This window comes from Hypomesus transpacificus, chromosome 22, assembly GCF_021917145.1.
Source record: "Hypomesus transpacificus isolate Combined female chromosome 22, fHypTra1, whole genome shotgun sequence".
Taxonomy (NCBI): domain Eukaryota; kingdom Metazoa; phylum Chordata; class Actinopteri; order Osmeriformes; family Osmeridae; genus Hypomesus; species Hypomesus transpacificus.
Window position 1 is genome coordinate 14,089,723 of NC_061081.1, and position 27,563 is coordinate 14,117,285.

Genomic DNA, 27,563 nt, shown 5'->3' on the forward strand with positions numbered 1-27,563 from the left:
AAAGCTGGAGTTAGCAAAACACCCCGTTTTGGAAAAACATCTAGATCGGACTGTCAAGGGAGGGGTTGCCTGGTCTATATCAAATAATGCTTAAATAGACTTGGTTTTGTCTAAGAGATAGCCGACCCAAGGGGAAAAGCTTAGATTCAGAGATTTCCCTTTTCGAGAATGAGACAGAGGGGGTTCTAGGCCACAATATTTAGGGCGGGCGGTCGAGCATCGGTCGTTAGTTCGCAGTCAATTTCTCTGTCATCAGTGTGATGAGACAGTGAGGAAGACAGAGACACCTAACAGGACGCGGGACATTTGAGGAGAAGGTGTAACTCCGTGTGATGTGATTGCCCTCATCATCAGCACAGCCAAGCAACTGCAGTTCCCGCCTGTGACGCGTGCACGGTCGTCGTGCAGCAGGAAGACGCGTTCACTACGCTCCTCTCTCCACTCCTCGCGCTCTGGGAAAGGAAATTAAGAACTGGGGACGCTCGAAGTGAACCTTTAAAAAAATAACCTCCACCCTTTACTATTCGACATCTACGAGGATAAACGACGGTCTTTTGAGATAACTGAAGTCACTCTAAAAGGTAAAATCTTATGAGGAAGACCATGAAAGACAATAGATGTTGTTGACGTGAAACGGGACGGACAGTCGGGAGCTGTCCACCCCAAAATGGTTCTGAAATCGTCCCCGCTCGAGACGGAAGTGTGATGTAGCCGTGATCCTAGGTGTGCATGCGGAGGGTTCATATGGGGTGATTGCCTATATCGTGTTGGGGAAACGACAAGCAACCCGAGTTAAAACAGGATTGCAGTCAAAAATCGGGTTAACCCCTGCGTGGGAGAATAAATAGATCTAGAGTACTCATCCTGCATATTGAATATAACCTAACGAATTATTGCTCTGTTTGAATAAGGAGAAGGGAAAGTTTCCGTAGGAACGGGGCGCGGATTATTGGGCTTCAGGCGTTGATAACAAGCCGATCATAAACTAACACCGTTTCGCTCCTGGGGCCTGAGCTCCTCCGTAATTTTACCCTCCGCAATCCAGGAATCATAATACAGTTATGAAAAACGGATATGCTGCTCGGTCGCTTGATGGATGACAGGAGCAAAGATATGCTTTGATAGGTTTCAGTCTCCGTCTTCTCATTTTAGACTGTTTGGCACTATGTGTTTAATTCAAAGCAAACGGGTGGAGCTACAGCTAGCTACACCGACGTCGAACAGGATGAATCTATTGGGTTACAATCGCCTACCTGGCTGTGACCGTGAACGGTCGCCTGTGTAAAAAAAAAAAAAGCTTTTTAGCCTATCACTACCTTAAACAACTTCTCGTTGACCTTTTTGTGTCCTTTGCGGCGTGTTGTGCGTTCCGTGCAACTCGCCCGCGTCAACATAAATCTAGATGATGAATCGAGGTTGTAAATTGAGGACGCCACACAGGTGTGCCCAGCCCAAGCTCTAAATCACACGTCCCATCAAAACGTATAAGATCACACTGCCCTCTCTATAAAACTTTACTTTGGAGTCAAGGCTGCATTTATCTTACAACTTCTACCAATCATAATAAATTAATCACAATACGAACTTTTATTCAATTCCTCCACCGCAGGTTGTAGCCTACGTGTGCCCTGGACCACGATTCACAGCGGAGAGGGAAGAAAAGAAGAGCTTCATCATGAATTTTGTTATGAAAGCTGCGATGGGAGGTGAGTTGATTGACGGCACTGCAGCATTTAGCTGAGGTCATATAGACTCTCAAAGGAACGGGCTGCACAGGCTTACATCCTGCGCAAAAATCGTAGCCCCGGGGCCAATGCACTCACCCTCTTCCAAACACAGAGGGAGAACACTACCATGACTTGTTATTCACATATTGGTAGACGTATAGGCTGCAATGGTAGCTCGTCTTGTTTGACTGCTCTGTGTATGTGTGTGTGGGGGGGAGGGGGGGCTGCAGGTTTGAGAAGTGAGAGAGAGAGAGAGAGAGAGAGAGAGAGAGAGAGAGAGGGAGGGGGAGAGAGAGAGAGGGAGAGAGGGAGGGAGGGAGGGGGGGAGAGAGAGAGAGAGAGGGGAGGGAGAGAGAGAGAGAGAGAGAGAGAGAGAGAGAGAGAGAGGGAGGGAGGGGGAGAAAGGGAGGGGGGAGAGAGAGAGAGAGAAAGAGAGAGGGAGGGGAGAGACAGAGAGAAAGAGAGAGAGGGAGGGGAGAGAGAGAGTTGAGCCATGGAAGCTTTACTGTAGTCGACTGTTCTCATTGTGATGCGGGACTCACCACCAACTTCTGCATAGCGGCGTGCTCTCTCCGCGCTATAATTCTTAAACCAACAGCTCTCGTGTGAAGGGCTGCACTAAATCACGTATACAGAACACTTCATAAAGGTGCAACACTGGTGTGACTGTTGCTTGTTTTATTCCATAAACATATGCAACATGAAATCTTCCTTTGTTGTAAAAAATTCTACCACTCTCATTCTTAATTGTCTTTCATAAATTCAGACATATCTCTTTTATTCCTTAAGTGATGAAAGGACCATTTCCACAAAGTCAATTCAGGAATGCCAATATTTGATTATGCCACCCTTCTAATCCCGCACAATCAATTTGTTTAAACAAATCAATTGATTAATCAATCTAATAACCGGACAAATCGATAACACCTCCACCCACACACATTTTTCTAAATTACTTTGAATCAATTCCCTTCTTGCTCATAAAAAAAAGTGTTATAAAAGTCCGAAATTAACTCAGAGATTGGCACATTATAGGAGCTTTAAAGAATGAACGTTGTAGCTGGGCAAATAGACTTGGAGGGCGAGAAAGAGAGAAAGACCGTAGAGGTCGATAAAAAAAGGAAGAGGGCCGAAGAAAGGGGAAAAAAAGAGAAAGAAAGAGAGAGAGAGAGAGAGAGAGAGAGGAGAGAGAGAGAGAGAGAGGAGAGAGAGAGAGAGAGAGAGAGAGAGAGAGAGAAAGGATAGATACAAACGGAAGATACTGTGATAGACTCACTGTTGTATTAACAGTGTTCTGTGTTCTTGGTGGAAACCTTGATGTAATTTTTGCCTCTGAGCCCGATTTGATTAGTTGACAGTGAGAGGAAAGGTGTGTGTATGTACCGAATGTGTTTTAAAAGAGATGTTGAGTTTGGTTATAAATGTGCGATGTGGTGTTTAAAATTATACATGCTTGTGTGCATAAAAGAGAGAGAGTGAGTGAGTGGTTGAGAAAGAGAGGGGGGAACAGAAGGAAGGGAAAGAAACAGCTGCCAAACAAAAGAGAGAGAGATAGGAGAGGCAGGGAGGCAGAGAGATAGGGGAGAGAGAGGGAGGCAGGGAGGCAGGGAGGGCAGAGAGATAGGGAGAGAGAGAGAGAGATAGGGAGGCAGGGAGGGAGAGATACAGAGAGAGAGAGAGGTTGGGAGGCAGAGAGATAGGGAGAGAGAGAGAGATAGGGAGGCAGAGAGGCAGAGAGATAGGGAGAGAGAGAGAGATAGGGAGGCAGGGAGGCAGAGAGATAGGGAGAGAGAGAGAGATAGGGAGGCAGGGAGGCAGAGAGATAGTGAGAGAGAGATAGGGAGGCAGGGAGGCAGAGAGATAGGGAGAGAGAGAAAGATAGGGAGGCAGGGAGGCAGAGAGATAGGGAGAGAGAGGGAGGCAGGGAGGCAGAGAGATAGGGAGAGAGAGAGATAGGGAGGCAGGGAGGCAGAGAGATAGGGAGAGAGAGAGAGATAGGGAGGCAGAGAGGGAGAGAGAGAAAACAGAGAGAGAGAGAGGTTGGGAGGCAGAGAGATAGGGAGAGAGAGGGGGGAGAGAGGGTGAGAGGCAGAGAGAGTTTGAAAGGCGAAAGAGGAGAGAGGAGAGAGAGAGAGAGAGAGAGAGAGAGAGAGAGAGCGGAATCACCTTCAGCATAATGCTCTGAGGTCCCAGGTCAGAATGCATATTAACATAAGTTATGACATCTACATCTACATTCTTTACCCACTTCCATCTTGCACTCCTACACACATCCACACACACACAGATTGAGAGAGAGAGAGAGAGACAGGCAGAGAGAGAGAGAGAGAGAGAGAGAGGAGAGAGAGAGAGAGAGAGAGAGAGAGAGAGAGAGAGAGAGAAGGAGGATTGTGTGAGAGATAGAGTGAAGGAGGGTTGTGATAGAGAGAGAGATAAAAAATGTTATTCTATGAGGAGTAGCAATGTCAGGGTTAAGGGCACAGAAGTGGGGCGGTTGGCAAGCCACCAACTAAACTCAGAACAGCTTCTGCTACTATGCTAACCGATATACACACATCAATTTTAGGGGTCAAGGTTAACTAGGGGTCAAAGCAGATGCTCTTTAAGCGGAAGGCTAACGCTAATGCAAATGAGGCCCGGCACTTCGACACCATTGGTGGATTCTGAAGGTCCCTTTTGCGTGATTGGTCGGGTGTCGTCCCTTTTCCTGCCAGGCCATATCTCTACGGCGCAAATCAAATTCCATTCATCACCGTGGTGACCTTGAGGTTCCACTGGGGCCCGGCGCACAGACTATAAATAATGTAGCTACACGGCCCCGTCCTCGTCCCAATGTCACGACTGGAGAGCATAAGGAGGGAGGGGGGAGATGGGGGGGGGGTGGAGGAGAGAGAGAGAGAGGGGGGGGGGTGCTGGAGGAGAGAGAGAGAGAGGGGGGGGTGCTGGAGGAGAGAGAGAGAGAGGGGGGGGGTGCTGGAGGAGAGAGAGAGAGGGGGGGGGGGGGTGCTGGATGAGAGAGAGAGAGAGGGGGGGGGTGCTGGAGGAGAGAGAGAGAGAGGGGGGGGGTGCTGGAGGAGAAAGAGAGAGGGTTGTGTGAGACTGAAGGTTGCAAAAGAGTGTGGGGGATGGAGAAGAAGCAGAGAGAGAGGGTGAGGGGGGGGTGCTGGATGAGAGAGAGAGAGAGGGGGGGGGGAGGTGAGGCAAAATACTGAAGGCTAAAAGATGGGGGGATGGAGAAGAAGAAGAGAGAGAATAAAAGAGAAACTGGCAAGAGAGCGGAATATTTCTTAACCATCCCCCCCATAAAGATGGCGAGGTTACACGCTCTCATAAAGCTACTTAATCCATTCGCTTCACTGAGCCACATCAAAGGCATAGTGGTGTTGGAGGGGCGGAAGTTTATTCTCCAGCTACAGATTGAGCGTCAGATAACGCATCCTAAACTCTTTGCCACCGATGGAAAGGCTGAGATAACTCATCTGGGCTCAGCGGGTGTTGTCATCTGGGAAACATTACCCTTTAATACTCTAATTATCATCATGATACCCTAAATACTAACATGAAATCCCTTCACAGTGACTTATACCCAACCAAAAATCCTTCCAACTGCATTACCCAAGTAACCTACATCGCCTGTTCACCCCAAATTCTTCCAATATTACTCCTGAATTCTCACTATTATCACCCCCCAAATACCCCCGAATAATACTCCTGAACACCCCCAACTGCACCTATCACTCATTACTCCCACACACTACACACCCGACAAACAGAAAAAATCTAAAATACTCTCCAAAAAACCTGACCCAGTGCTGAAACCCATGATGACCCTGAGTCACTCACGAACATACGGCAACCACACTAACAGACCAATGTATTTTTAAACTAAAACATTTCCCTTTGAACGCCCCAAATAAGAGTATAAAATATACTCTTATTTGCTACCTCTCTGTCTGCCAGGTTACATAAGAGGCAGAGTAGGGAGCAATGGAGCGGAATGCAAACAGTGAAACCATCACTACACGCTACAGAGCACAAGACTGAGGGTCGGCCCTGGGCCCCGTCCCACTCCAAATCCTACACGCTTATCCCCATGTAGAAATTGCATACGGAAGGTTTTCTTGCAGAACTGGAGTGATCCTGAACCAAACCACATCTTCTTGTTGTCAAGTGTAGATTTAAATGTTTCAATTCAATTTCATGTGATTTAATGTTTATTTTAATTAAATTTAATTAGTGTTTGTGAATAAATATATAAAAATAAATACATATATTTTTTTATTAAATTAATAGAAAATATGTGAATGAATCATTTGAAATTGTAGGTAAATCGGCTCACACCTAACCAAATTTGTATGACTTCCAAGACAAAAAATATATAAATAAAATCCCAGAATCAGCCAGTACTGGAAAAAGAGGATTATACTTGAGGTTCTTTACTCCATGGGAGCCTGTGGTGACCTGACTGAAGTAAGGAGGAAGGCAGCTACACATATGTTCAGATTGGGACTGGGCCCGATGGACAACTCCCCCCAGGAAGCAAAGGATTAGAAGGTAGCTACACCTGCGTTCAGATTGGGACTGAGCCTGTAGAGAATTACAGGAAGAGGCGAAAAAGAAGAAAGTAGCTAACACCTGTGTTTGGATTGGGACTGGGCCCCGCTGAGAGCTACCCACAGGAGAGGGAGGATAAGAGATAAGATGGGACCCACACCTGTGATGAGACAGGTGGCAGGGAGAGGCAGGTCGTAACCTGGATACACGATACAGTGACTCATGAGAACACACACACACACACAGATATATCTGCAACGTCAGCTCCATGCCCAGACAAACCAAGAAACCGCCGACCTGCCTCGATCTCTCCCTCTCTCTAATTGCCTCTCACGCTCCCTCTCTCTCTCTCGTTCCTCTCCATCTCCCTCTCTCTCTCCCTCCCTCTCTCTTTCTCTCTCTCACACACTCCCCGTCTTCTTCTCTCTCTCACACACTCCCCTCTTCCTCTCTCTCTCAAATTCCTCCTGTCATCCTGTGCACCTCCCCTCCTCCAAATCCCCTTCCCTGATATGAAAATACGTTTTTTCTTGTCTCTGTTGCCCCCGTTTTCATCTCTTAGCTCCCTCTGCCTATTCTCTCTTATTCTATCTGACAGTCCATCTCGCTCTCTCCATCTCGCTCTCCCCCTCCCTCCTCCAATCCCTTCGTGTCTCTGTCTTCGTCTCACCCACTCGTGTTTTTACTGCAGTTGGTGGTTTTTTATGCTGATGAGACAAAAAGACTCACCACGCTAACAACATCACCAGGGGCTCCTCAATGCCTCTCTCTTTTCTTCTCTCTTCTTCTCTCTTTTTCTCTCCTTCTCCCGCTCCCTCTCTTTTCCCCCTCACGCTCTGTATCTTTCTCCTCTATCTTTGCTGATCGCCTCTGTCTTTTTCTTCCCTTCCCTCCATCCATCCTTCCCCTTCTTTGTAGGAAAGCGCTCGTGCAGTCCAAAGGCCATCCCTCATCTTTCCCAGCCCCCCTCCCTCATTCCCTCCGCCTCTCCTTTTATAACCCTCACTCCATCTCCCTCCATCCTCACACAGCCATAGGTTTGAGGTTGGACATCTCTTCCCCCTCCTTCTTTTTCTCCCCCTCCTTCTCCCCCTCCCTTGCTGTGTCTCTCATCCTTCCCTACATCCCTCACCCCCCCCCCTCTCTCTGAGTGGGGCAGTCATGCACTCATGCCTGTGTTAGACCGTCCTCCTCCCTCTAACTGGCCTGCAAACTAGACAGCGCTCAGCTTTTCTGAGGTTGTGTGCGAGATTTTATTCCGCAGTCTGCCAGACGAGAAAAAAAACCCCACCGAAGACTGGAATCCTCTCTTCCATTCCTCCGTCTCCTCTGTCCTCCCTCCTTCTGTTCGTCCTTGTACAAGTTATTCCAGGCAGAACGAAGCATGCAGACGTGTCGTAGTATGTGCCAACAATTTCAGATCAGGCCTACAACTACCTCCTTTGCTAAGGTCTGACAGCTGACAATCTGTCTCCTCATCCTGCTGGGTACACCCTCTACCTCTTACAGTCTCTGACTTCTGTCCATCTTTCGGTACATCTCTTTATCTCTGTCATGTGCACATCTCTTTCTCTCTGTCATGTGTACATCTCTTTATCTCTGTCATAGGTCCATCTCTTTCTCTCTGTCATGTGTCCATCTATTTCTCTCTGTCATGTGTCCATCTCTTTATCTCTGTCATGTGTCCGTCTCTCTCACCACGTCAATCTCCGACTCCAAGTTCAAGTTCTTCTTCTTCTTCTTCCTAACACCTGTCCGTCTGTCTCTCTGTGTGCAGGTGGCCCCCCTGACGTGGGCAAGATGCTGGGAGGGGAGGAGAAGGAGGCGGACCCTGACGCAGAGAAGAAGGAGGAAGAGAGACAGGAGGCGCTTAGACAGCAGGAGGAGGAGAGGAAGGAAAAGTATGCCAAGATGGAGCTCGAGAGGGAAGGGATGAGGCAAGGCATCAGGGACAAGGTAAACAAGCACACAAACAACAACAATGTGGTAAACACAGAAGCAACGTGAGCAATTAAATATATATATATTTTATTAAATGGTTAAGTTAAGTAGCAGTATATTTTCAAAACATATTTTAGGGCAGTTGAGCAGATTTATTGCCAATGTTCAGACGACGTTTCAAATAGAAAGTCTTTACAGTGAGGATTTAATAACTTAACACGTTTCAAGGCTAAATGTTGTTATTAAACCCTTGAAAACACGTGTCCCAGCTAAATACTTCTGCAGTGTGAACAAGCCTCTCCGCTCCACACACGCTCCCCACCCCCCACATCCTCTGCAGGGGTAGCAGAAGCCTGTAGTACTACGTGCTTCAAACGCAAACCCTTTCTTGGCTTCTTTCCAGCATCGACTCTGGTTCCTTTCCCTTTGTAGCGATTTTCTTTTACTTTTCCTGTGTGGATGACTTTATTTCAAACACAGCTATTTATACACACAACTCTGGGCTACAAACAACTGAACACACAAAAAAGAGGAATCTATTAATCTGAACCCAGGTGCGCTACTCTGCTCAGGTCAAAGGAAGCACTACGTTTCCCAGACTGCATTGCGGGTGGACTTTTGCCCCTCAGGTACTCTACGTGGCATGGGGTTGCAGCAGCCCGGTTGCTACGGTAGCAGAGCGGTGGTTGCTATGAAACCGGCACTCTGTGTGGATAAGAGAGGAGAAGCTGGGGAATACAGGCCTGGTTTGAGTTCTCAGGAAACACACCATCCTCTCATCCTCCTCTCCCTGGCAAAAGCACTAATCTGGCACCATAGAGGCAGTAGGAGCCAGTCTATGGGGTAAACCAGTGCTCTGAAACTAAATCCCGAACGACAGAATCAAAATCAGAGAGGCTGAGGTTGGCACATCATTTGCTACACTATGACGTTCTCGTTAGAAAAATCTTTTTGTTTTTCTTCGTTCCATAAAAGCTTCGAGCAACCCATTCCCAAACCTTCAATCTATCTATTCTTCCTCTAGAATCAGAATTCTGTTCATCTGTTCATTCTATCCTTCTGTTCATTCCCCTCTCTCCAATCCGCTTCCTGTAATCCCGCATACTCAACCACAGATTTCTTCCTATCTTTCCATTCTTCTCTTCCACTTCTGCCGTCTCTCTACATCTCCCACCCCCACCTCCCACCTCCCACCTCCCACCCCCACCTCCCACCCCCACCCCGCTGTACTGAGGTGAATTTCCTCTCTGTGGCTCATTGTTGCTCCATTACCACCTGACATGAGACATCCACGGTTGCTTTCTAAATCACAGCATCGCATGCCCCGCTTTTTAGGAGGAAGATGAAAAAACATCTTTGTTGTGGCCCAAAAATATCTTAAAGGATGCGGAGGCGCTTGCAAAATATCTGTGCATCAATACGTCAACAGAAACTGCTTTGGGGGTTCAGACAGAGGAGGGACAAAGTGAGTTAGAACGACAGATATGAAAAGAGATAGAGAGAGATGTGAGAAGAAAGAGGGAGGAAGCATTGGGTAAACCTAAAAAACAACCACAGAACCATAAATATTAAGAACAGTTTTGTGATAAGTCTGATTCGCGTTCTAAACCTCAACTGTGACACTTACTTGGCTCACTCTTACACTTACAATAAATACTTACCTGAAGAAAGTCTTAACTATTGTTGAGAATGTCTGGGCAATGTGATGTTATTAATTATATATGTTTATTTTACATTTACATTTTATATTCTAGTAAAGTAAAGCTAATTATAGTAAAGCATCCTTGGGTGTGAGAAAAATGCTATATAAATTAAAGTTATTATTATTAACGCTCGAACACTGACCCTAACCCTTTGGCCCTTGATCATGGCTCACTCTGCCATGAGTAACAGGATGTGGCAGATGTTATAGGCTACATAACTACAACCTCTGTTTCTTTTACATAGCATTCATTTTGTTCGTATCGCTTTGGTAAAATTAATCAAATGTAACAAATGTATCGTGTTGTTTGTACCTCGTTTGTTAAATGAACAAAATGGAAAGAAAAAAAAGACGTTCGTCGTGTCCTCCGTCTCTCCCTACAGTACGGCATTAAGAAGCGCGAGGTGGTGACAGAGGAGGCAGCCGTGGAAGAGGCCTCCGAGGGCAGCTTGACCCGCCCCAAGAAAGCTGTACCTGCCGGCTGCGGAGACGAAGAAGAAGAGGAGGAGAGCATCATGGATACAGTCATGAAGTACCTCCCGGGCCCCCTTCAAGACATGTTGAAGAAGTAGCCGAGCTAGGCTAACGCTAGGCTAGACTAACGTTGGGCTAGGCTAGGCTAACATTGAGTTAGGCTAGGCTAGGCTGACGCGAGGCTAGGCTAATACAAACGTGACCTAGTGACCTTGGGAGGGCGCTAACGCTAACCTGTGGCACGGTGAAGCTAGAGTGTTTAATCCTTCTAGTCAAGAAGTTTTAGATTACGTTTTTGTCCCTCTGCAATGAGGCAGAGAAAAGATTAGCAACCCCTTGAAAAATAAACCTCCACCACCAAAACACCTAATTCAAGGCATCACTCCTTTGATTTGTAAATATTCTGGAGGTGGGGGAGGGGCAGGTAGAAAAATGAGAAAAACTAGAATAAATAATCATTTAATCGTGTTGTCTGTCTTAACAATATCTGAGAAGAATAACTTGATAAGCCATATTTTATCTCCAAGGATCTTTGAGGAGTTCTCATATTCTTTACAATAAGGCTACATGTTTGTTGTCGTTTTCTTTGTCTATGATATTTATGTGAAAATCTTTTGCACACATGTAAAATGTGTAGTCTAAACACACACACACATGTACACACACGTACACACACATACACACACACATACACACACACACTGTGTCAGAGCCCATGTTCTATCGTTAATGTCACCAAACTACCATGACGTAGGTCTAAAACAACATTTTATATTCCAATTCTGTGTACTTTCTGATGTCTGCATGATATTTGTCTAGTCCTGTCTGTTGTGAATACGTTCAATAACCCTTTCTTCTCTTAGTCACGCAAAAATTATAAGGCAATAATTCTGATTTTGAATGTGGTTCCACTATCATGGGTATGATGTAATCATAATATTGACAATGGCAATGAAAACTGTGTTGTATGCATTAAGGAATTTAATTTACAGGTTGCAGGGAGGGGGAGTCATATTATTGTGGCACACTTGTATACAGCTAGTATACAGTTCGAAAAACTTCATGCTTCCATTGATGAACCGGAATATTCAAAACATTTTATTTAACAATTTGCAGAAAAAGTAAACAATAATTATTTAAAAGATACTTCATCAAAAACAGTATTGACCCAACAGCTACATTTTCCATCGTATAAAGAGAGAGAGAAATTATGAGTTTCTTTTTCCAATCCTTGGACTGAAAATAGCTGTTGTTTTGACCACCAATTTTGCTAGCTTAGCTAAATAAAACAAAAAATTCTAATATAAACAAAAATAACCGTTAAAGAAGAGAATACTATGCTTGATAATTCTGTAACTCATTGACTGGTTGGTTAGTTGTGAGAATGTTGTGTTGGTTTTTACCAGAATGGAATGCTGATATAAGCAATAAAGGACCACCCTGTATGTTCTGCTTGAAAATAAAATTAAACAACTCGTTCACTGAAAGTAATGTTTGTCATCTTTCGTATCGGATGGATCTCCACCCCCTGTAATATGTAAAACCGTTGTTTGAGAGAAACACATAAAGAAAGAGATTGATAGAAAGGGAGTGAGAGAGAAAGAGGAGGAGGGAGTTAAGCTTGTTGTTCGGCACTCTGATATTATCCAGACAGCAAAGCCATGTTCAGACTACATTTTTGTGTAATTGCCATATCCGTATTACAACCTGTCTTGGTTGGGTATCCCTTGTAATAGATGCGTACTTTAATACAGCCTCATCCAAAAGGATCCAAATTATTATTTTTTAATCCACCAAATGGCGTTCTCAAAATGTTTTCATGCAAAAGTTTGTTAGCATTGTTAGCAATGCTATTGGACGTGATTTTTTTTAAATTTAGTTTTGTTTGTGTTAAGAAAAACTGATGTGTCCTCTAGGGTATAAATGGTACTTAGTTTGACCATCTAGCTGATACAGTATCTTCTGCAGACTTATAACCAAAATACCTGCCAAAATACCTGGCATGCCTGCCTGCCTGCCTGACTGGCTGGCTGGTTTGTTGACTGATCTAAGATGGCTGGCTGATTGGATCACGGGTATTCTGACTGGCTGGCATTGGTGCAAGCCCTCTGATTGTCCACTGGGAGTCAGTATGCCTGTAGTTTGACTTACAGTTTTTTACAATTGCTGAAGCACAATTTTGAAAACAGGGTCACTTTGTCAAAACACAACACACAATTCACACAACTAGACACACAAGTAGCAGAACACCTCCAATCTGCAAAATGAAACCCTTAGTTCAAAACTACACAATCGTGTATAAAAATCTATTTCTGTCACCATATGCCACACACACGGTTCATAAAATGTGACTCTGTTTGAACCAGTTACACACTGTAGTGCAAAATTTAAAACACTTTTACACTAACTATTCTTTTCTAATGATATAACCTGATTGATTTTGTCAGAGATATTGTTCCAGTAGAGTACGTACGAGTCCATTAATATGTTGACCAAACACAACACACAAAACTAGTACTGCACAATGCTGAAAATATTTACTGTATTTCTACACATTGTCTACGTAAAGGTTGCTTTTTGCGCAGAAAATCAGAACATATTTCAAATTGAAAACTGTATAGTAAGTTACATACTGTAAACACAGCAAAAACATATGTGGAGACAAATGAAAGTATTCAGCAAATGAAATACAGTACATTGTTTCAATCATGGACTGCCGTGAATGTGTACAAGGTACTGATGTAGTGCATATAGTAGGCTACATGTTACTGTAGACAGTAGAGAATAGTAGTTTTCATATGTGCTCTTGTCAAAATGTCCAAATTACTGTTGCAACAGCATATCTGCTGAGGTTGGGCTGTACTCTCTGTCCAGTCTCTCTCAATGTTGCCCCATGGTTCAGAGTTGGGTTCTTATTGTATCGTTTTGAACCAAGTGTTTCATTTGGCAAAGGATTGGAGGTGTTCTGCTACTTGTGTGTCTAGATGTGTGAATCGTGTGTCGTGTTTTGACAAAAGTAAGCCCTGTTTTCAAAATTGTGCTTAAAGGTCCATTGACATGAACGTTTCACTTTAGGAGGTTATTTAACATCAAAATGAGTTCCCCTTGCCTGCCTTTGCTGCCCCAGTGGCTAAAAATGTTGATATGTGTAAACCAAGCCCTGGGATTTGAACAGTATTGTTCCGAAACCAGAGATGACAAATGCACACACTTCCTTCACTCAAGTAGAAATACAGATACTCATGTTTATAAAGACTCTGGGAAAAGTTGAATTACTGACTACACTTTTTTACTCAAGTTAAAGAAGTATGGGCTTTGACATATACTTGAGTAAAAAGTACCCATTATCACTACCTGTTTTAGTGTGATGCTGGTAACTGGACCTCACAGACGAGGTGGATACCCTGGCATCATGGTACAAGGTATTACATCAATAATAGTACAAGAGTACAGTAGTATATAATAAAGTCCTCATCAAATACTAATCAATAATGACTCACCCACTCACCCATATCTGATGGAAACTGAGTCAATTTACATAATACCATAGTAAAGATGTTGAGTAATCCCGTAGAGATTAGCCAAGAAAAACAACACAGCCTTTGTCATTTCAAAACGTATTTATCAGGAACAAAATCAAAACAACGTGACCATTATCTAAAAGAAACAATAGTCAAGCCAAGGCACAGAACAGCCATAACTTTAATGAGTACACATTACTCAAAGATCATATTTCTTTCATATTTGGCTGTTTTAGAAACTCCAACCATCCCTTTTTATTTTTTCTCAAAATTCCCAAGATGTTTTTTTGTTTTATGAATGGCTTATTCCTCTGCCATTCTCAGGTCTATAATAACAGAACCCAGAAAGGACCACAAATCAAACCTTGCTGCTGTACACCTGCAAATACAGCAGACAACCAATACTGTTCGCCACAACATCATACTGTAGAGGCAATAATGCCCCCTAATGGCACATTACAGAAGTACCATCATATGCAAGTGAAACCATGTATGTACTAAGAGTAGCACATTCCTAAACCTACCAATAGCACTCAGCTGGGAGTAGCTGTTAGTAGGTCCTATCTCAGAATTACAGTGCTTTCAAACAGTGTTAAATACAACAAACCTAACGCCACCAGCTAATGTGACATCTGTCAGTTGTGTTCAAACAAACCCACACACGGCAGGTTTCCGTGGCGGCCGAAACAGACGTGGCGATTTTAAGACGCTGCCGGATGTCAAACAACGTAGTGTCGAGGGAAGATCAGTAAACAACAACAAACAAACAACAACAAATAAATATATATTCTGTATCTCTGAGCTTCTGGAAGTTGCGGCGTTGGATATTTTTCACACCTAGGCCACTGGTACCAACAGGCTCTTTTATAAGCGAGTTCTGGACACAACCACACTACGACAAAGGTATTCTCGTTCTCCATGCACACATCCTTTTATAGAACCAGCTCCGAGGGCCACGTATAACTGAAGAAGACATTTAGGCGGCCGACAACTGTGTGGAAACTGTGAGAAGGACACCACTATACTTAAAGCCATTGTAGAGACTTATTTAGACGAACCAAGTCAAACTGCAGAGGCAGGGCAAGCCCCAAGCCCTCAAGGGTTCTCATACGTTACAGGCCTAGTCCTTTATCAACCTTACTAAATAGATACTTGAAAGGTGTGTAGATCCGCAAACAGACTGGATGGGCACGGTGTTCGTAGAAGTTTCTGTTCAGTCCTGCAGAATGGCTAAGTGTGTTATCACTACAGCGCTGCCCAAATCTGCGTGTAGATTGGTGTCAATTTTGATGATTGTACATCTGTTAAGGGTCTGAGGACTGGGTAGGTGTAAGCAAGACGGAGAGAGTTCCTCTCAGCCTGTTAAATGGCAGAGCCATTTTGTTTTGTCCTATCCATATCATATTCAGATCTACACTCCTTCTCAGACATACAGTGCTTCACAGAATACAAAGACTATAGTGTTATATGTAGTAAATAATTAGGCTACTTTCGTTTTAGTATAATTAAATGTCAATCTGCCCTGTGGTTCCGGAGCTAATGTATGGCATCTGGACGGTTAGACCAGGGGGTAGATTCTGGACTAGGCTGCAGAACTTTGCATTCTGGCCGGGTTCAACGTGGGTGCAGAGGCTCATGGGAAGGGGCGGGGGTAGGGCCGGGGCACCCTTGCAGAAGAGGGGTGCTACATGTTTGTTCGACACTTGGGGAAGATGGGTCCTCCTTCAAGCCTTCTCTTTCTTACTGTGGTAGGAGAGAGAGAGGGAGAAAGGGAGACAGAGAGGAGAGAATGAATAAACAAGTAAAGGGAGAGAGAAAAGATGTTAGACAAACATTTCCACTCCTTTGCCATCATCACAAAAAACGTTGACAAGGCAATGAAAAGGTGCAGCAAATAGAGAACATCTGGAAGGGAAAAAAGTCCGCCATTTTCTTTTGCAAATAGGCAGTACGCAAGAAACAGGCAGGTTTAAGGCGGAAGAAGACCTCTGTTCAGCTATGAAGACTGCATAAGGAGAGTAACCTTGCAAGACAGCTGGATTCGCGAGTTCACAACCACTCAAGAATCCAAAAGTGTTCCCGAACCACAGTGGGTTGAACCAATCAGCGTCCTTTGACGACCATTAGCAGCCACAAGTGGTTGAAGTTAGTGTAATTGCCTGCCTTTTTCCAAGCAGTTTCCAAGGACGACTTCCCAGATGGTTGTGTTTAACAAATCAGGTTACCCTTCTGACAACGGATGAGATAACAGAAGCACTGCAGAGAAGACGACACACCAAGAAGAGATGAGATTGGAGGGGGGGGGGGGGGGGGGGGGGGGGGGGGGGGGGAGCGGAGAGCGAAAAGCAGGCCTTAAGGAGAAGCAGGAGCACTCCGAGGAAGACGAGGAGGAAGAGGAAGAGCAGGAGGAGTGCTAAGGTTGGAGTGCTAACAGGTGGCTCTTTACTTGGACTTTGTCTTGAACTTTTTCCCGAAGGCCCTTTCCAGCTCTGGCACAGACAGAGTTAGGGTGAAGGTGCTGTCCGAGTCAGACCTGATGACCCGCGCTGCAACACAACAGTGGCATACATATCAACACACACATCAACTCTCATAAAACACACACAGTAACTCGCAAAAACACTTACACACACACATATGTACACAAAAACAATAAGCGACACGTACAAACACACACTGACATATTAATACACACGATGACACACAGTCCATGGAGGACACACACACATGCCCTGAGTGTCAGTGAGAACAGAAACACTTCTGCCTGCCGGAGCAGCCTTGCTGGAGCAGCGTCTGTCCTGCCTCTCATCCGGGTGACGGAAACTTCCGTTAACTCTCTGGAAAGACTCAGCTGCTCTACCAGCTGTTATGGATCAAATAGTTGGGTTCCACACACACACACACACACCGGTTCAACATTATTAATGTAATCTTCCAGGAAGAGAATGAGGAGAAGCCAAGACTGTGTTGTGATTGGCCGGGCTCATGTGCTGACCATCAAAAGGACAACCCATCTGTGCAGGGGGTATTACAATAAAGTACACTACTTGATCAACCTAAAAAATGCATTAAAAAAATTATACAAAATACATGATTAAAACACAGTAAAATACAGTGTAGAACACAACGTAGATTCCACTAACACACAGTCGATTCCAGAAGAAGGTTGTTGTGTTCCTGGAGTACATCCAGCAGCTGGTCTTGGCAGAGAGTGCAGAACAACACACGTTTGGAGCTGTTTTCAAAGAGCTCTTTTACACGGTTCGTGAGCAACTGTTTTTACATGGTTGTGCTTGTGTGTGTGGATGTGTGTCTGTGGGTAGATGTGTACGTGTGTGTGTGTGGGGGGGGGGGGGGGTGGTGGATGTGGGTGGATGTGTGTGCCAGCGTGCGGACCTGTTTCCATGAGCGTCGGTGTGTGTGCGTGTGTGACTGACCCAGGTCGTTGTTGCTCATCATGGCGTTGGAGCCCCGTAAACGTGGGCCCTGCTGGGTGAAGTGGTAGCCAAACTTCAGCAGAGTGGTGTTCTTCTCCAGCATGCTGGCGATATCCATCTCCACCTTGTTACCCAGCGGCTGGCTCTGAGGGGGCAGGGGGCGAAGAGGAAGAGAGGAGAGGAAGGAGAGAGGGAGGAGAGAAAGGGGAGGGGAACGAGAGAGGGAGGAGAGGGAGGGGAGAGGAAGGGGAGGAAAGATGGAGAGAGAGGGCGGAATCATGTTGCACAAATGACATTGTTATCGTGGTACTAACCAAAGCCAGCTCAAGAGTTGTTCAAGGTCTGGAGCCTTGGATGTGTATGTGTGTGTGTGTTTGTGTGTGTGTGAAAGATTGTTGTGTTACCTGGTTGTCTATCTTCAGTTCCAGTAGGGTGGTGTTGGACTGTAGTGACTCTATTAGAGACAGCACACCAGCGCCTGTGATGAAGTTAGACTCCACGTTCAGACTCTTCAATGTGGTGTTCACCTTCAGCATGTCTGCCAAGGCCTGACAAACACACACACACATACACACACACACACACACACACAGTACTGCATGGTGTCTTCACATTTTGAAACAATCAGTCTTGTCTATTCATAACATTATGGTTTGTTTGCATGCACTTGTATCATGTGTCATCAACGAGTTCGCTCAAATTAGAACTGAACTATGTGTCCATGTTACAGCAGAATCTGTGGAATGGTGTGATAGAAAAGAAGAAATTCAAGACAGAGAAAAGAGGGAGAGAAGAAAGAGAGAGAAGAAAGAGAGAAGAAAGAGAGAAGAAAGAGAGAAGAAAGAGAAGATAGAGAGAGAAGAAATAGAGAAGAAAGAGAGAAGAGAGAGAAGATAGAGAGAGAAGAAAGAGAGAGAAGAAAGACAGCGTGCTCACGTAGGCCACGGGATCGTTGCTGCGGGTTCCTACGATGCTGAGACGTTCCACCATCGTGTTCTCCTTCAGAACCTCTGCGTACTCCTTCAGGGTGCGTACCGGAATGTTCTGGAGAACACAGAACAAAAGACAGCAGATTTTTACACATGCACATAAAACTCATTTGTTATGGGGAAACCCTAGAATATAGTTTTTTAATGTTTTTCCAGTTAACAAATGTCCCTGTACACAACTGTTACACAGTGAAACTGTTGTGTGTTGCATGGGTATTTGGCTTCGGAGTGTGTGTGATTGTGTGTGTGTGTATATGTGCATGTGTGTGGGTGTATATGTACGTGTGTGTGTGCCAGAGCAGTGGAGGGGACCTTGATGTTGTTGAGGTTGACCTCCACCAGGTCGGGGTCGTTCCTCTTCATCCTCAGCAGGGTGTCCTCCACGTCGGTGGAGTTGGGCTGCTCGTCTGGGACGGGCTTGTACTGGGCACACTGGATCACACCTGGGTACACACACACACACACACACACACACACACACTGGTATATTACACTGGAATCCAACACTAGAATTGCTCAGTAGAATTTAACAATAGAATCTAGCATTGATGTAGGGTTAGGCTGCATCTGTGTGTGTGTGTGAGTCTTACTGTTGAGGCCCTGCTTGTTGACGATGTTGCTGCTGGCCAAAGCTTCGTAGTACTGCTGGTTACTCATCAGAGTGTGCATACCCAGGATCGCTGAAGGAGGAGGAAGGGAGGGAGGGGACAGGGAGGGAGGGAGGGAGGAGGAAGGATGGAGGGAAAGAGGGAGGGGATGGCAGGAAGAAATGTGTGAATGATGAGAGGGGGTGGTGGGAGCGAGAGCATAAGAGAGAGAGATGAAGAGATAAATAAAAAGAGAAAGAGAGAGGTGGAAAAGAAAAGAGAGAGAATATAAATATTCATTGTGGGGTGACGTTATCGACAGGGGGGGAGTGGAGCTCCTCTGTGCCAACCAGCCTGGGTCCAGAACATGTTTACATGGTGCAGGCAGCACAGAGGACGCACAGCTGTACCACTCACACTGTCACACACACACACACAGCTGTACCACTCACACTGTCACACACACATCACTCACACACGGTTTTGAGTAATGAGCACGCCGCTAAACAATTCTCATGAAGCCCACTGAACTGAAACTGGATTGATTAAAGATAATAACCAAATAAACAAAAACTAGCATTAAATGATCTTAAATAGACAGCAATGATTATTAAAAGTCAGGTTTTGACACGGAGCACACAAAGAGCAGAGCCAGAGCAGAGCATACACACACACAACAGCGTCTGCTTAAATGACTAAATGCACACACACACACAGTGTGTCATCTGGGGACACGTCACACACACAGAGCACGCAATCCTAGCATGCCTTGTGCTTCAGCGACAGCAGGCTACGACAGCTGCTCAGAGACAAGGCAGCAAGACTGCTGCTTCCTGCTGCTTTCTGCTGCTCTCTGCTGCTCTCTGCTGCTCTCTGCTGCTTTCTGCTGCTCTCCGCTGCTCTCCGCTGCTCTCTGCTGCTCTCTGCTGCTCTCTGCTGCTTTCTGCTGCTTTCTGCTGCTCTCTGCTGCTCTCTGCTGCTTTCTGCTGCTCTCTGCTGCTCTCTGCTGCTTTCTGCTGCTCTCTGCTGCTCTTTGCTGCTCTCTGCTGCTCTCTGCTGCTTTCTGCTGCTTTCTGCTGCTCTCTGCTGCTTTCTGCTGCTCTCTGCTGCCTCTTAGTCCATGCATTGTTGTTACGTGGCTTCAGATAAAAGAGTTTAATACTAGAAACAAAATCAAACAATCAACTCTTAACAGTGGAATATGACGGAATATAAGACTAACTGTCAACTAGTAGAATCAAGCACTAGAAACAAACAATTAAATTAATGTAATCTAATAGAAGAATTTAGCAGCAGAATGTACCAGTAAGTCAGATCCCTTCTGAAAGGCAGATAACGTGGCCCTGTTTACTGATGTTAGACTATGGACCCGTGGAAGTCTGTGTCTGTGGAACTTCTGCAGCATGTTTTTATCCCACAGGATTTAGATGTAGGGAACACGAGGAGGAGTCGGTTAGACAGACAAATAAAAAAGGGTTATTTATCCAGACGGATAAGAGCTGAGGAATAGTAGGTCAGAACAGGTTAGGACAGCGAGAGAAAGTGAGAAAAACAAAGGCCCGGACTCTGGGCTGTAGGGTTTGTCTGTGATTGAGAATGTGAGGAAAGGTCTCAAGACAAATGTAAACAGGTTCTTGCTTCTCAGCGCATTGAATCATCCAGGAGAGGATTTAACTCACTGTGCGGTAGCAACACAATTCTATTTCTGTTTCTCTTACTTTTCTTTTTTTTCTTTCTCTCTTTCTCTTTTTCTTCTTCTCTCTCTCTCACTCTCTCTCTCTCTAACTCTCCCTCCTTCCTTCCTTCCCTCCCTCCCTCCCTCCCTCCCTCCCTCCCTCCCTCCCTCCCTCCCTCCCTCCCTCCCTCCCTCCCTCCCTCCCTTCCTTCCTTCCTTCCTTCCTTCCTTCCTTCCTTCGCCTCATGCTGCCATGAGCCAACAGTTCATTCAGTGGTCAGAGTCAAGGAACGGTCTGTGATTCCTGTCTAAACACAAGCTCTAGTTCAGAACAGACAGTGAAACTCCTAACATGCAAACTGACAGACAGAGCAGAGCAGGACATGCAAGCTTGTGTTGTGTATACCCAGCTAGGCCAGAGGAGGGATGGAGAGGTGAGGTCTGGGGAAGAGGTGGAAACAATGAAAGATGCTGATGCTGATGGAGGGATGAAGGGATGAAGGGCACAGGGAGGAGGAGGAGTGGAGAAAGGGTGGATGATTGTGGAGCGCTAGAGGAAGGGTTAGAGAGAGAGAGAGAGAGAGAGAGGGAGGTTAACGGTGGTTTAATGTTGAAGTGAAAACATTAGGATGATGTCGGCGGGCGGTGAGGTTTTTCCCATCGTACCTGCGATGTCACAAAGCTCAGCATCGCTGGCATTGGACAGCGCCTCCTCCAGCTCTGGCTCCAAGGTCACGTTCTCCATGATGGGGTCAACCACCTTCTTAGGAACCCAGGCTTTACCTGGTGAACACACACACGCACACACATGTTCACTCACAAATGCTGGTCCTTATTACAAAGATGACTGCAGTTGGCCTACAGCTGGTCGAACTGGGGTTTGGAACGGTTATCCGTTTTAGAATGTTGTCATTGTTGAATCAGCTGACAGGAAGAGCAGGCTGCCCGTGTAATGGCCGCTCACTGCCTGTCGTCACGGCGACTCAGTAACCTTCTAGTGTTACTGTGAGACTCAACTTGTATCTGGCATCCTGCATCAGGCGCCCCCCAAACACACACACACACTCACTCCTCTCTGCAGTCTATAACCTTATCCCAGAGAAGGGAGGGAGAGAGGGAGACGAGAACAGAGAGAGAACACACACACTCAATCACACACACACACACAGACACAGACACACAGCGTCCTCCAGGAGGCAGAGCCTACCTCTCTTCTCCCCGGTGAAGGGCACCAGGTCCTCCTGCTCGGGGTGCTCCTTGGCCTGCTTCTCCAGGTGGGCCAGCAGGTTGTCCCTCTGGAACAGGCCTGTGGGCGCCTTCTTGGTCTGGTCCTTCTGCCTCATACCGGCCGGCAACAGCGCGTTCTGACCAGGGAGGAGGAGAATTCTCATTGGGTAAGAAAAGATGAGGAATTGCCATCGGATAAGGTTTGGATTTGGAGGCTGCGAGCTAGAAAGTGTGTGTGTGTTCTATCCTGTAAGAGTGAGTGAGTGTGTGTGTGTTCTATCTCTACTCTCAAACCAGCCCCCCAAGCACAAAGACAGATACTTCCCAGACCCTGCTGAAGCTCTCAGCAGGTCCTGCACCAAAGCAGCAGTCTGCTATCACGTCCGCCCTGTACATTAACACTAACATCTTATCTCTGCTATCAGCACCTACAGCTACAGAGCAGCTAACATGAACCATACAGGAGAACACCACTATTTATACCTGCCTTATCAGTGGGCTTTACTTCAGGACTGAAGGGGGGGGGGGGGGAGGACTGAGAAAGTGACAGGTAGGTAGACAGGCAGACAGGGAGGCAGGCAGGCAGGGAGGCAGACAGATAGACAGGGAGGCAGGCAGGCAGGGAGGCAGGGAGGCAGACAGATAGACAGATAGACAGATAGACAGATAGACAGGCAGACAGGGAGGCAGGCAGACAGACAGGCAGACAGGGAGGCAGGCAGGCAGACAGATAGACAGATAGACAGATAGACAGATAGACAGGCAGACAGGGAGGCAGGCAGACAGACAGGCAGACAGGGAGGCAGGCAGACAGATAGACAGGCAGACAGGGAGGCAGGCAGGCAGGCAGGCAGGCAGACAGATAGACAGATAGACAGGCAGACAGGGAGGCAGGCAGACAGATAGACAGGCAGACAGGGAGGCAGGCAGACAGGGAGGCAGACAGGCATACAGGGAGGGAGGCAGGCAGACAGACAGGGAGGCAGGCAGACAGACAGGGAGGCAGACAGACAGGATCACAGACAGGGAGGCAGACAGGGAGGCAGACAGACCGATAGTAATGCCAGTGATGTGAGTCTGTGTATGTGCTAGATGCCTAGCAGGCAACAGGGAGAGAAAGTAAAGAGAGTAGGGAGGCAGGGAGGCTAAGAGGCAGGAAGGCTAAGAGGCAGGGAGGCTAAGAGGCAAGTAGGCTAAGAGGCAGGGAGACAAGAGAGGTAGAGAGGCAGAGCGGCAGAAGCCTAACCTCTTTATGATGGTCGTTAATCACACAGCCTATTACTGTGCCTGTCTGCACCTCTCCATATGATGGACGGCCTTGGAAACTAAGGAGGGCGATAGCTAAACACAGAGCCATGAATTAAACCCTGTGTACAGACAGGCCCTGGCCAAGGTAGCCAGAGGCTAACTTGCTGCAGCCAAATCACTAATGCGTAGGATTTTATTTTGAAATGTGTGTTGTCGTTTTGTAAAGCTAGTTACTCGCCCGCCTCCAGCCTAGCGCCACATGCATGAAGGACACAGTCACCTAGAACAGGTCCTGGCAGGGAACCCCACACATCCTCACAGACATGTAACGCAGGAACCGATACACTTTAAAAAAAAATATTATGTGGGTACCAGGAACCGGGCATTTTCTTATCGGTTACAATTTGGAACAGTGTTTCTGTTCCTGACCCCGTAGAGAGCTCGAGAGGTGGAAGGTGGACTCACGTCGGGGTCGAGCTCCTGCAGTTCGTCCTCCAGCCTAAGCAGCTCATCCTCAGTCAGCTTCTGAAGGAGCACGTCCTCGTCCACGTCACGGTACTTCTCCATCTCCTTCCTGAACGCCGACATGGCCGCCAGCGATGTCACCACCACGACTCCCGCTCTGGTGACACCACACCCCCTCTGGATGGACCGAAAAAAAGTAAAAAAAATATATACACTATGGAGGAAACGTGGCCTGGAAGGGTTGCTGGAAAAAGTCTGCGGAGGAGAAAGAGAGGAGATAAATGAACAGAGGAGAAAGAGAGGAGATAAATGAACAGAGGAGGAAGAGAGGAGATAAATGAACAGAGGAGGAAGAGAGTGAGATGACACGTCTGGAAAGGTTGTGGGAAAAGGCAAATGAAAATGGAGGGATGGGTATAGCTCAATGGTGGAGCATTTGACTGCAGATCAAGAGGTTCCAGGTTGAAATTGTGATAAGATTTGTTAATTGAACACATATTTCACATTTTCGATGATTGGAACTCGAGATGAGTTCACCATCCAGAGCTCTCAGACAGCAGCTAATATTGATTCTAACTGATGTTCTGATCGACAAGGATCAAATTAACCCATGCATATCAATTCTGGGCCGCTAAAATACCACCCCCCCCCCCCCCATCAACAGAGAATATCCAGTCTTCAAAAACCAAACAGTTTTTTGTTCCTTGGCACAATTTGGCATGTTAGTATCTGGTGTTGCAAAGCGTTAGTAAAACCATTAGGGGGGTAGAAAAAGAGAATAAGCAGGACACTTCAAAACAGAACCAAACATAGTGAAGAGCGTTACACAAATCAAGAGTAATGATGTTGGGAGGTAGAGCTGTCCGGGAAAGCTGTGCCGTACGAGCAGCAAGGGGTGATCACTCGGAGGGCAGAGAGAACATTGTGTCTTTTGAACATGGTGGATCAGTGGCAACGACTTTGATCTGGTGAAGCAAGAAAAAATAAATAAAGTGTGCGATGTTAACTGTGTGTCCGGGAAACGGGTAGGGCAGTAAGGGCTGTTTGGAGGTACGGCTTCCTGGAGGAGAGTTTGTAAAAATGACCCAGACTCAAGGTAAACTGTGATGGATGACTGCAGAACAGCAGGGCAGCACCCTACTAGAGGATGACTCACCCTGTTACACAACGACTCCTAATTTAAGACTTTTTTTTACTTTTATGTTCTTAGATTAAATGCCCCGCCCCCCAGCCTCCTCACAGATGTACAGTAGATGTCAACACCCTTTTCAAATCAAACCAAATGTTATCTGTATAACCCTTTAAACAAGTAATGTCACAGAGGGCTTCACAAACACCCATGGAACTGCCCCTCAGCCAACCTAAACTCTCAATGAAGACAGGAGGAAAAACTCCCAGGAAACCTTAGTTGCGAGAAGATGGAAGAAACCTTTGGAGGAGCAATTCAGGGAGGGATCCCCTCCCCCAGAGACGGTTGGTGAAGGAGAGGTGCAGAAAACAGGCTAAACATAGTCATACATCAAGTCCTCAGCCTCTGCCTTTTAGATGTGACAAAAACTCAATTGGCTGGAAAAACACATTTGGTGTTTGGGGGGTCTGTGGTCATAGGATTGCGCAACGCAGCTAATATGGGACCTCCCTCCAGCCCTCGACATTTGACTCCTAATGGTTTACTCAACGTTTCAACCATTCCCTTTCTCGTAGCTTGCGTCAGTAACAGTGGGCCAACGTACCAACTTCAGTTCAGGCTTCATTAGTGTTAGCATTCAACCAGTCAAATTGGTGGCACACTGGCCATATTGTACACATTTTACGCTGCATTAATAAATATCCTTAAATATGCTTCGTTAACAAATACAACCAGTCTGCAATACAGCCGGCCAGCAAACCAGTCAGCCAGCTATCTGTCGAGCATGGTGAGGGATGTGGGGGAGTTGAAGGTCTCTGGGTCGCACAGCTAAGCCCTAGCTGCCTGCTCTAACCCCTGGTGGGAAACAGCTGATGGTAGCGGTGCGCCTGTCTGTCAGTCCCTCCCCGAGAGAGGAGAGGGAGAGAGAGAGAGAGAGGGGAGGGGAAGAGAGGAGGGGGAGAGAGGAGGGGGAGAGAGGGAGGGAGAGAGGAGGGAGAGAGAGAGAGGGAGAGAGGGGGGAAGGGGAGAGAGAGAGAGGGGAGGGGGAGAGAGGAGGGGGAGAGCGAAAGAGGGGAGGGGGAGAGAGGAGGGGGAGAGCGAAAGAGGGGGAGGGGGAGAGAGGAGGGGGAGAGCGAAAGAGGGAAGAAGGAGAGAGGAGGGAGAGAGAGAGAGAGAGAGAGAGAGAGAGAGAGAGAGAGAGAGAGAGAGAGAGAGAGAGAGAGAGAGAGAGAGAGAAAGAGAGAGAGAGAGAGAGAGAAAGGGGGGGGGAGAGAGAGAAAGAGGGGGAGAGAGAAAGAGGGGAGGGGGAGAAAGAGAGGAGGGAGAGAGGAGGGGGGGAGAGAGAGAAGAAGAAAGATAGGAGAGAGAGACAGACAGACAGAAGAGAGATAGGAGAGAGAGAAGCATGTGGGGGTGGAGGGGTGGTAGAGAGAGACATGTATTTATAGGTCTAGTCATTCTGCCAGATAGCTTCCTGCTGCTGCAAGAACTGAGGTTGAAGATGCAATGACAGCATCTCATTCAAATGTAACGCTGGAACATTAGGCCCTTACGTGGGATATGGGATCTGTGATGAAACTGCTCCTGTACTAACCATGGTAGGTTATATTTAAATCAAGTAAAATGTATCTGCCATTTTGACCAGATGTGTGGGTGTCCTGTTCAAACCCAAGCCCCCACAGGTAAAAATGACCTCTGCATCCTGTATTACAGTAAACGTGGACAGGATCACTAAGCCAGGTGGATGAAACCCTCAAGCCCAAAGGTTTACAACCACAAGACTACATGCATGGGTTTTGTAGCATCAGGAACATACTTCTTTTAGACGTGATAGCTCTGAAGGAAAAATAAAAGTTTATAGGCCTTCTGGTCTGTGCGCGCGACGGCCCGTTAGGACTCTGAGGATTGTCTTCATAATAAACTACCTCGTGTGGACAGGAGTTAGCTATTGAAATGTGTTATTTTCGAGCATATTATAGTCATTTTTTAAGTTAATTTAGCCAGTGCGCTTACACTTGGACTAGACTAAACAATTGACAACTGCTACAATTCCAAACAAACGCATCGCGGCTTCAATGGTGCATCACAAATTAGTAATACTACACTTTTAATGTATTCTACTGTAGGCCTACTAGCAAAAGTGTGAAATAAGTATTTAGCAGCCCTTGAGGGAAACACGCAGGCCTACTTTCGAACTTGTAAAATACATCAACCGCCAAGGTTAGAAGTGGCATTATGAAATTAAACAAATGCTGTCCATCAGTTTAGGTATTTTCGCTAACAGAAGCAGTTTTTTCACTTACCTCTTTCACCGCTTATCCGAGTCTATTTATAGCCGACAGGAACCCGCTTAGTGACAGCCGAATACTTTGACCAGATATGGTTCCTTTTCTGACCGGTTGAGTCGCACGGAGGAGTCGCTAGAAAGCGTAGAATAAACTTATAAATACGGGACCTACTACACAAAATGGTCCATGACCGGGCCAAGTTGTCCAGAACCGTGAGCCCGACTTGAAATACAACAGTTTCCCTTCAACTTGCCAATTCGTGGTTTACTGTCTTCACTCACTCTCGGAGGTAAAGTCAACTGTGGTAGTCAACTCCCCCTCGCGCACAGACCGTCCACCCAAGTGATGTCACACCAGTAGGGCTCTTGATAGAGCCGCGCGAACTAACGGCTCTTCCCACGCTTAACTGTGAAACAAAGTTTTCATAAAACTTTTTATTTTTATTACTTTAAAATGTATTTAAGAGACTAAACAAATGTAGAACATGCAGCATGTACATGTCTTGAAGCATAAGTGAACAATAGTTTAATTTTTATAGGCCTACTGGAAACTGAAATCGGAAATCTTCGGTAGAAAATGTATAGGCCTAAACATGTATT

At 46.2% G+C, this 27,563-nt stretch overlaps 2 protein-coding genes across 4 annotated transcripts; one reads left to right on the forward strand and one right to left on the reverse strand.

Moving 5' to 3' along the window:
- Positions 1-14,700, forward strand: cplx2l (complexin 2, like). The gene is made up of 4 exons (XM_047045600.1): positions 1-581; positions 1,610-1,706; positions 8,059-8,237; positions 10,308-14,700. The coding sequence occupies exons 2-4, from the start codon at positions 1,676-1,678 to the stop codon at positions 10,494-10,496; spliced, it is 399 nt and encodes a 132-aa protein (XP_046901556.1). The 5' UTR covers positions 1-581; positions 1,610-1,675; the 3' UTR covers positions 10,497-14,700.
- tmod1 (tropomodulin 1) lies at positions 14,172-27,301 on the reverse strand. 3 transcript variants are annotated; one of them, XM_047045562.1, is made up of 11 exons: positions 26,980-27,301; positions 23,548-23,724; positions 21,815-21,971; positions 21,274-21,390; positions 18,936-19,025; positions 18,658-18,788; positions 18,293-18,400; positions 17,761-17,904; positions 17,357-17,501; positions 16,366-16,465; positions 14,172-15,662 (listed from the first exon to the last, which is right to left on the reverse strand). In XM_047045562.1, the coding sequence occupies exons 2-11, from the start codon at positions 23,668-23,670 to the stop codon at positions 15,644-15,646; spliced, it is 1,134 nt and encodes a 377-aa protein (XP_046901518.1). In that variant the 5' UTR covers positions 23,671-23,724; positions 26,980-27,301; the 3' UTR covers positions 14,172-15,643. The 3 variants fall into 3 exon arrangements, with proteins under 3 accessions (XP_046901518.1, XP_046901517.1, XP_046901519.1); XM_047045561.1 differs by having other exon boundaries at positions 23,548-23,802; XM_047045563.1 differs by lacking the exon at positions 16,366-16,465 and having other exon boundaries at positions 23,548-23,802.
- Between the last annotated feature and the right edge of the window lie 262 nt (positions 27,302-27,563).

Excerpts from the sequence above, each read along its gene's own strand:
- cplx2l (XM_047045600.1), top strand. The coding sequence starts at position 1,676 with ATGAATTTTGTTATGAAAGCTGCGATGGGAG. Across the intron at positions 1,707-8,058 it reads TATGAAAGCTGCGATGGGAG|GTGGCCCCCCTGACGTGGGC; the intron begins GTGAGTTGATTG and ends CTCTGTGTGCAG. Across the intron at positions 8,238-10,307 it reads GGCAAGGCATCAGGGACAAG|TACGGCATTAAGAAGCGCGA; the intron begins GTAAACAAGCAC and ends CTCTCCCTACAG.
- tmod1 (XM_047045562.1), bottom strand. The coding sequence starts at position 23,670 with ATGTCGGCGTTCAGGAAGGAGATGGAGAAGTACCGTGACGTGGACGAG. Across the intron at positions 18,401-18,657 it reads TCAACCTCAACAACATCAAG|AACATTCCGGTACGCACCCT; the intron begins GTCCCCTCCACT and ends TGTGTTCTCCAG. Across the intron at positions 17,905-18,292 it reads GCAACGATCCCGTGGCCTAC|GCCTTGGCAGACATGCTGAA; the intron begins GTGAGCACGCTG and ends TGTGTTTGTCAG.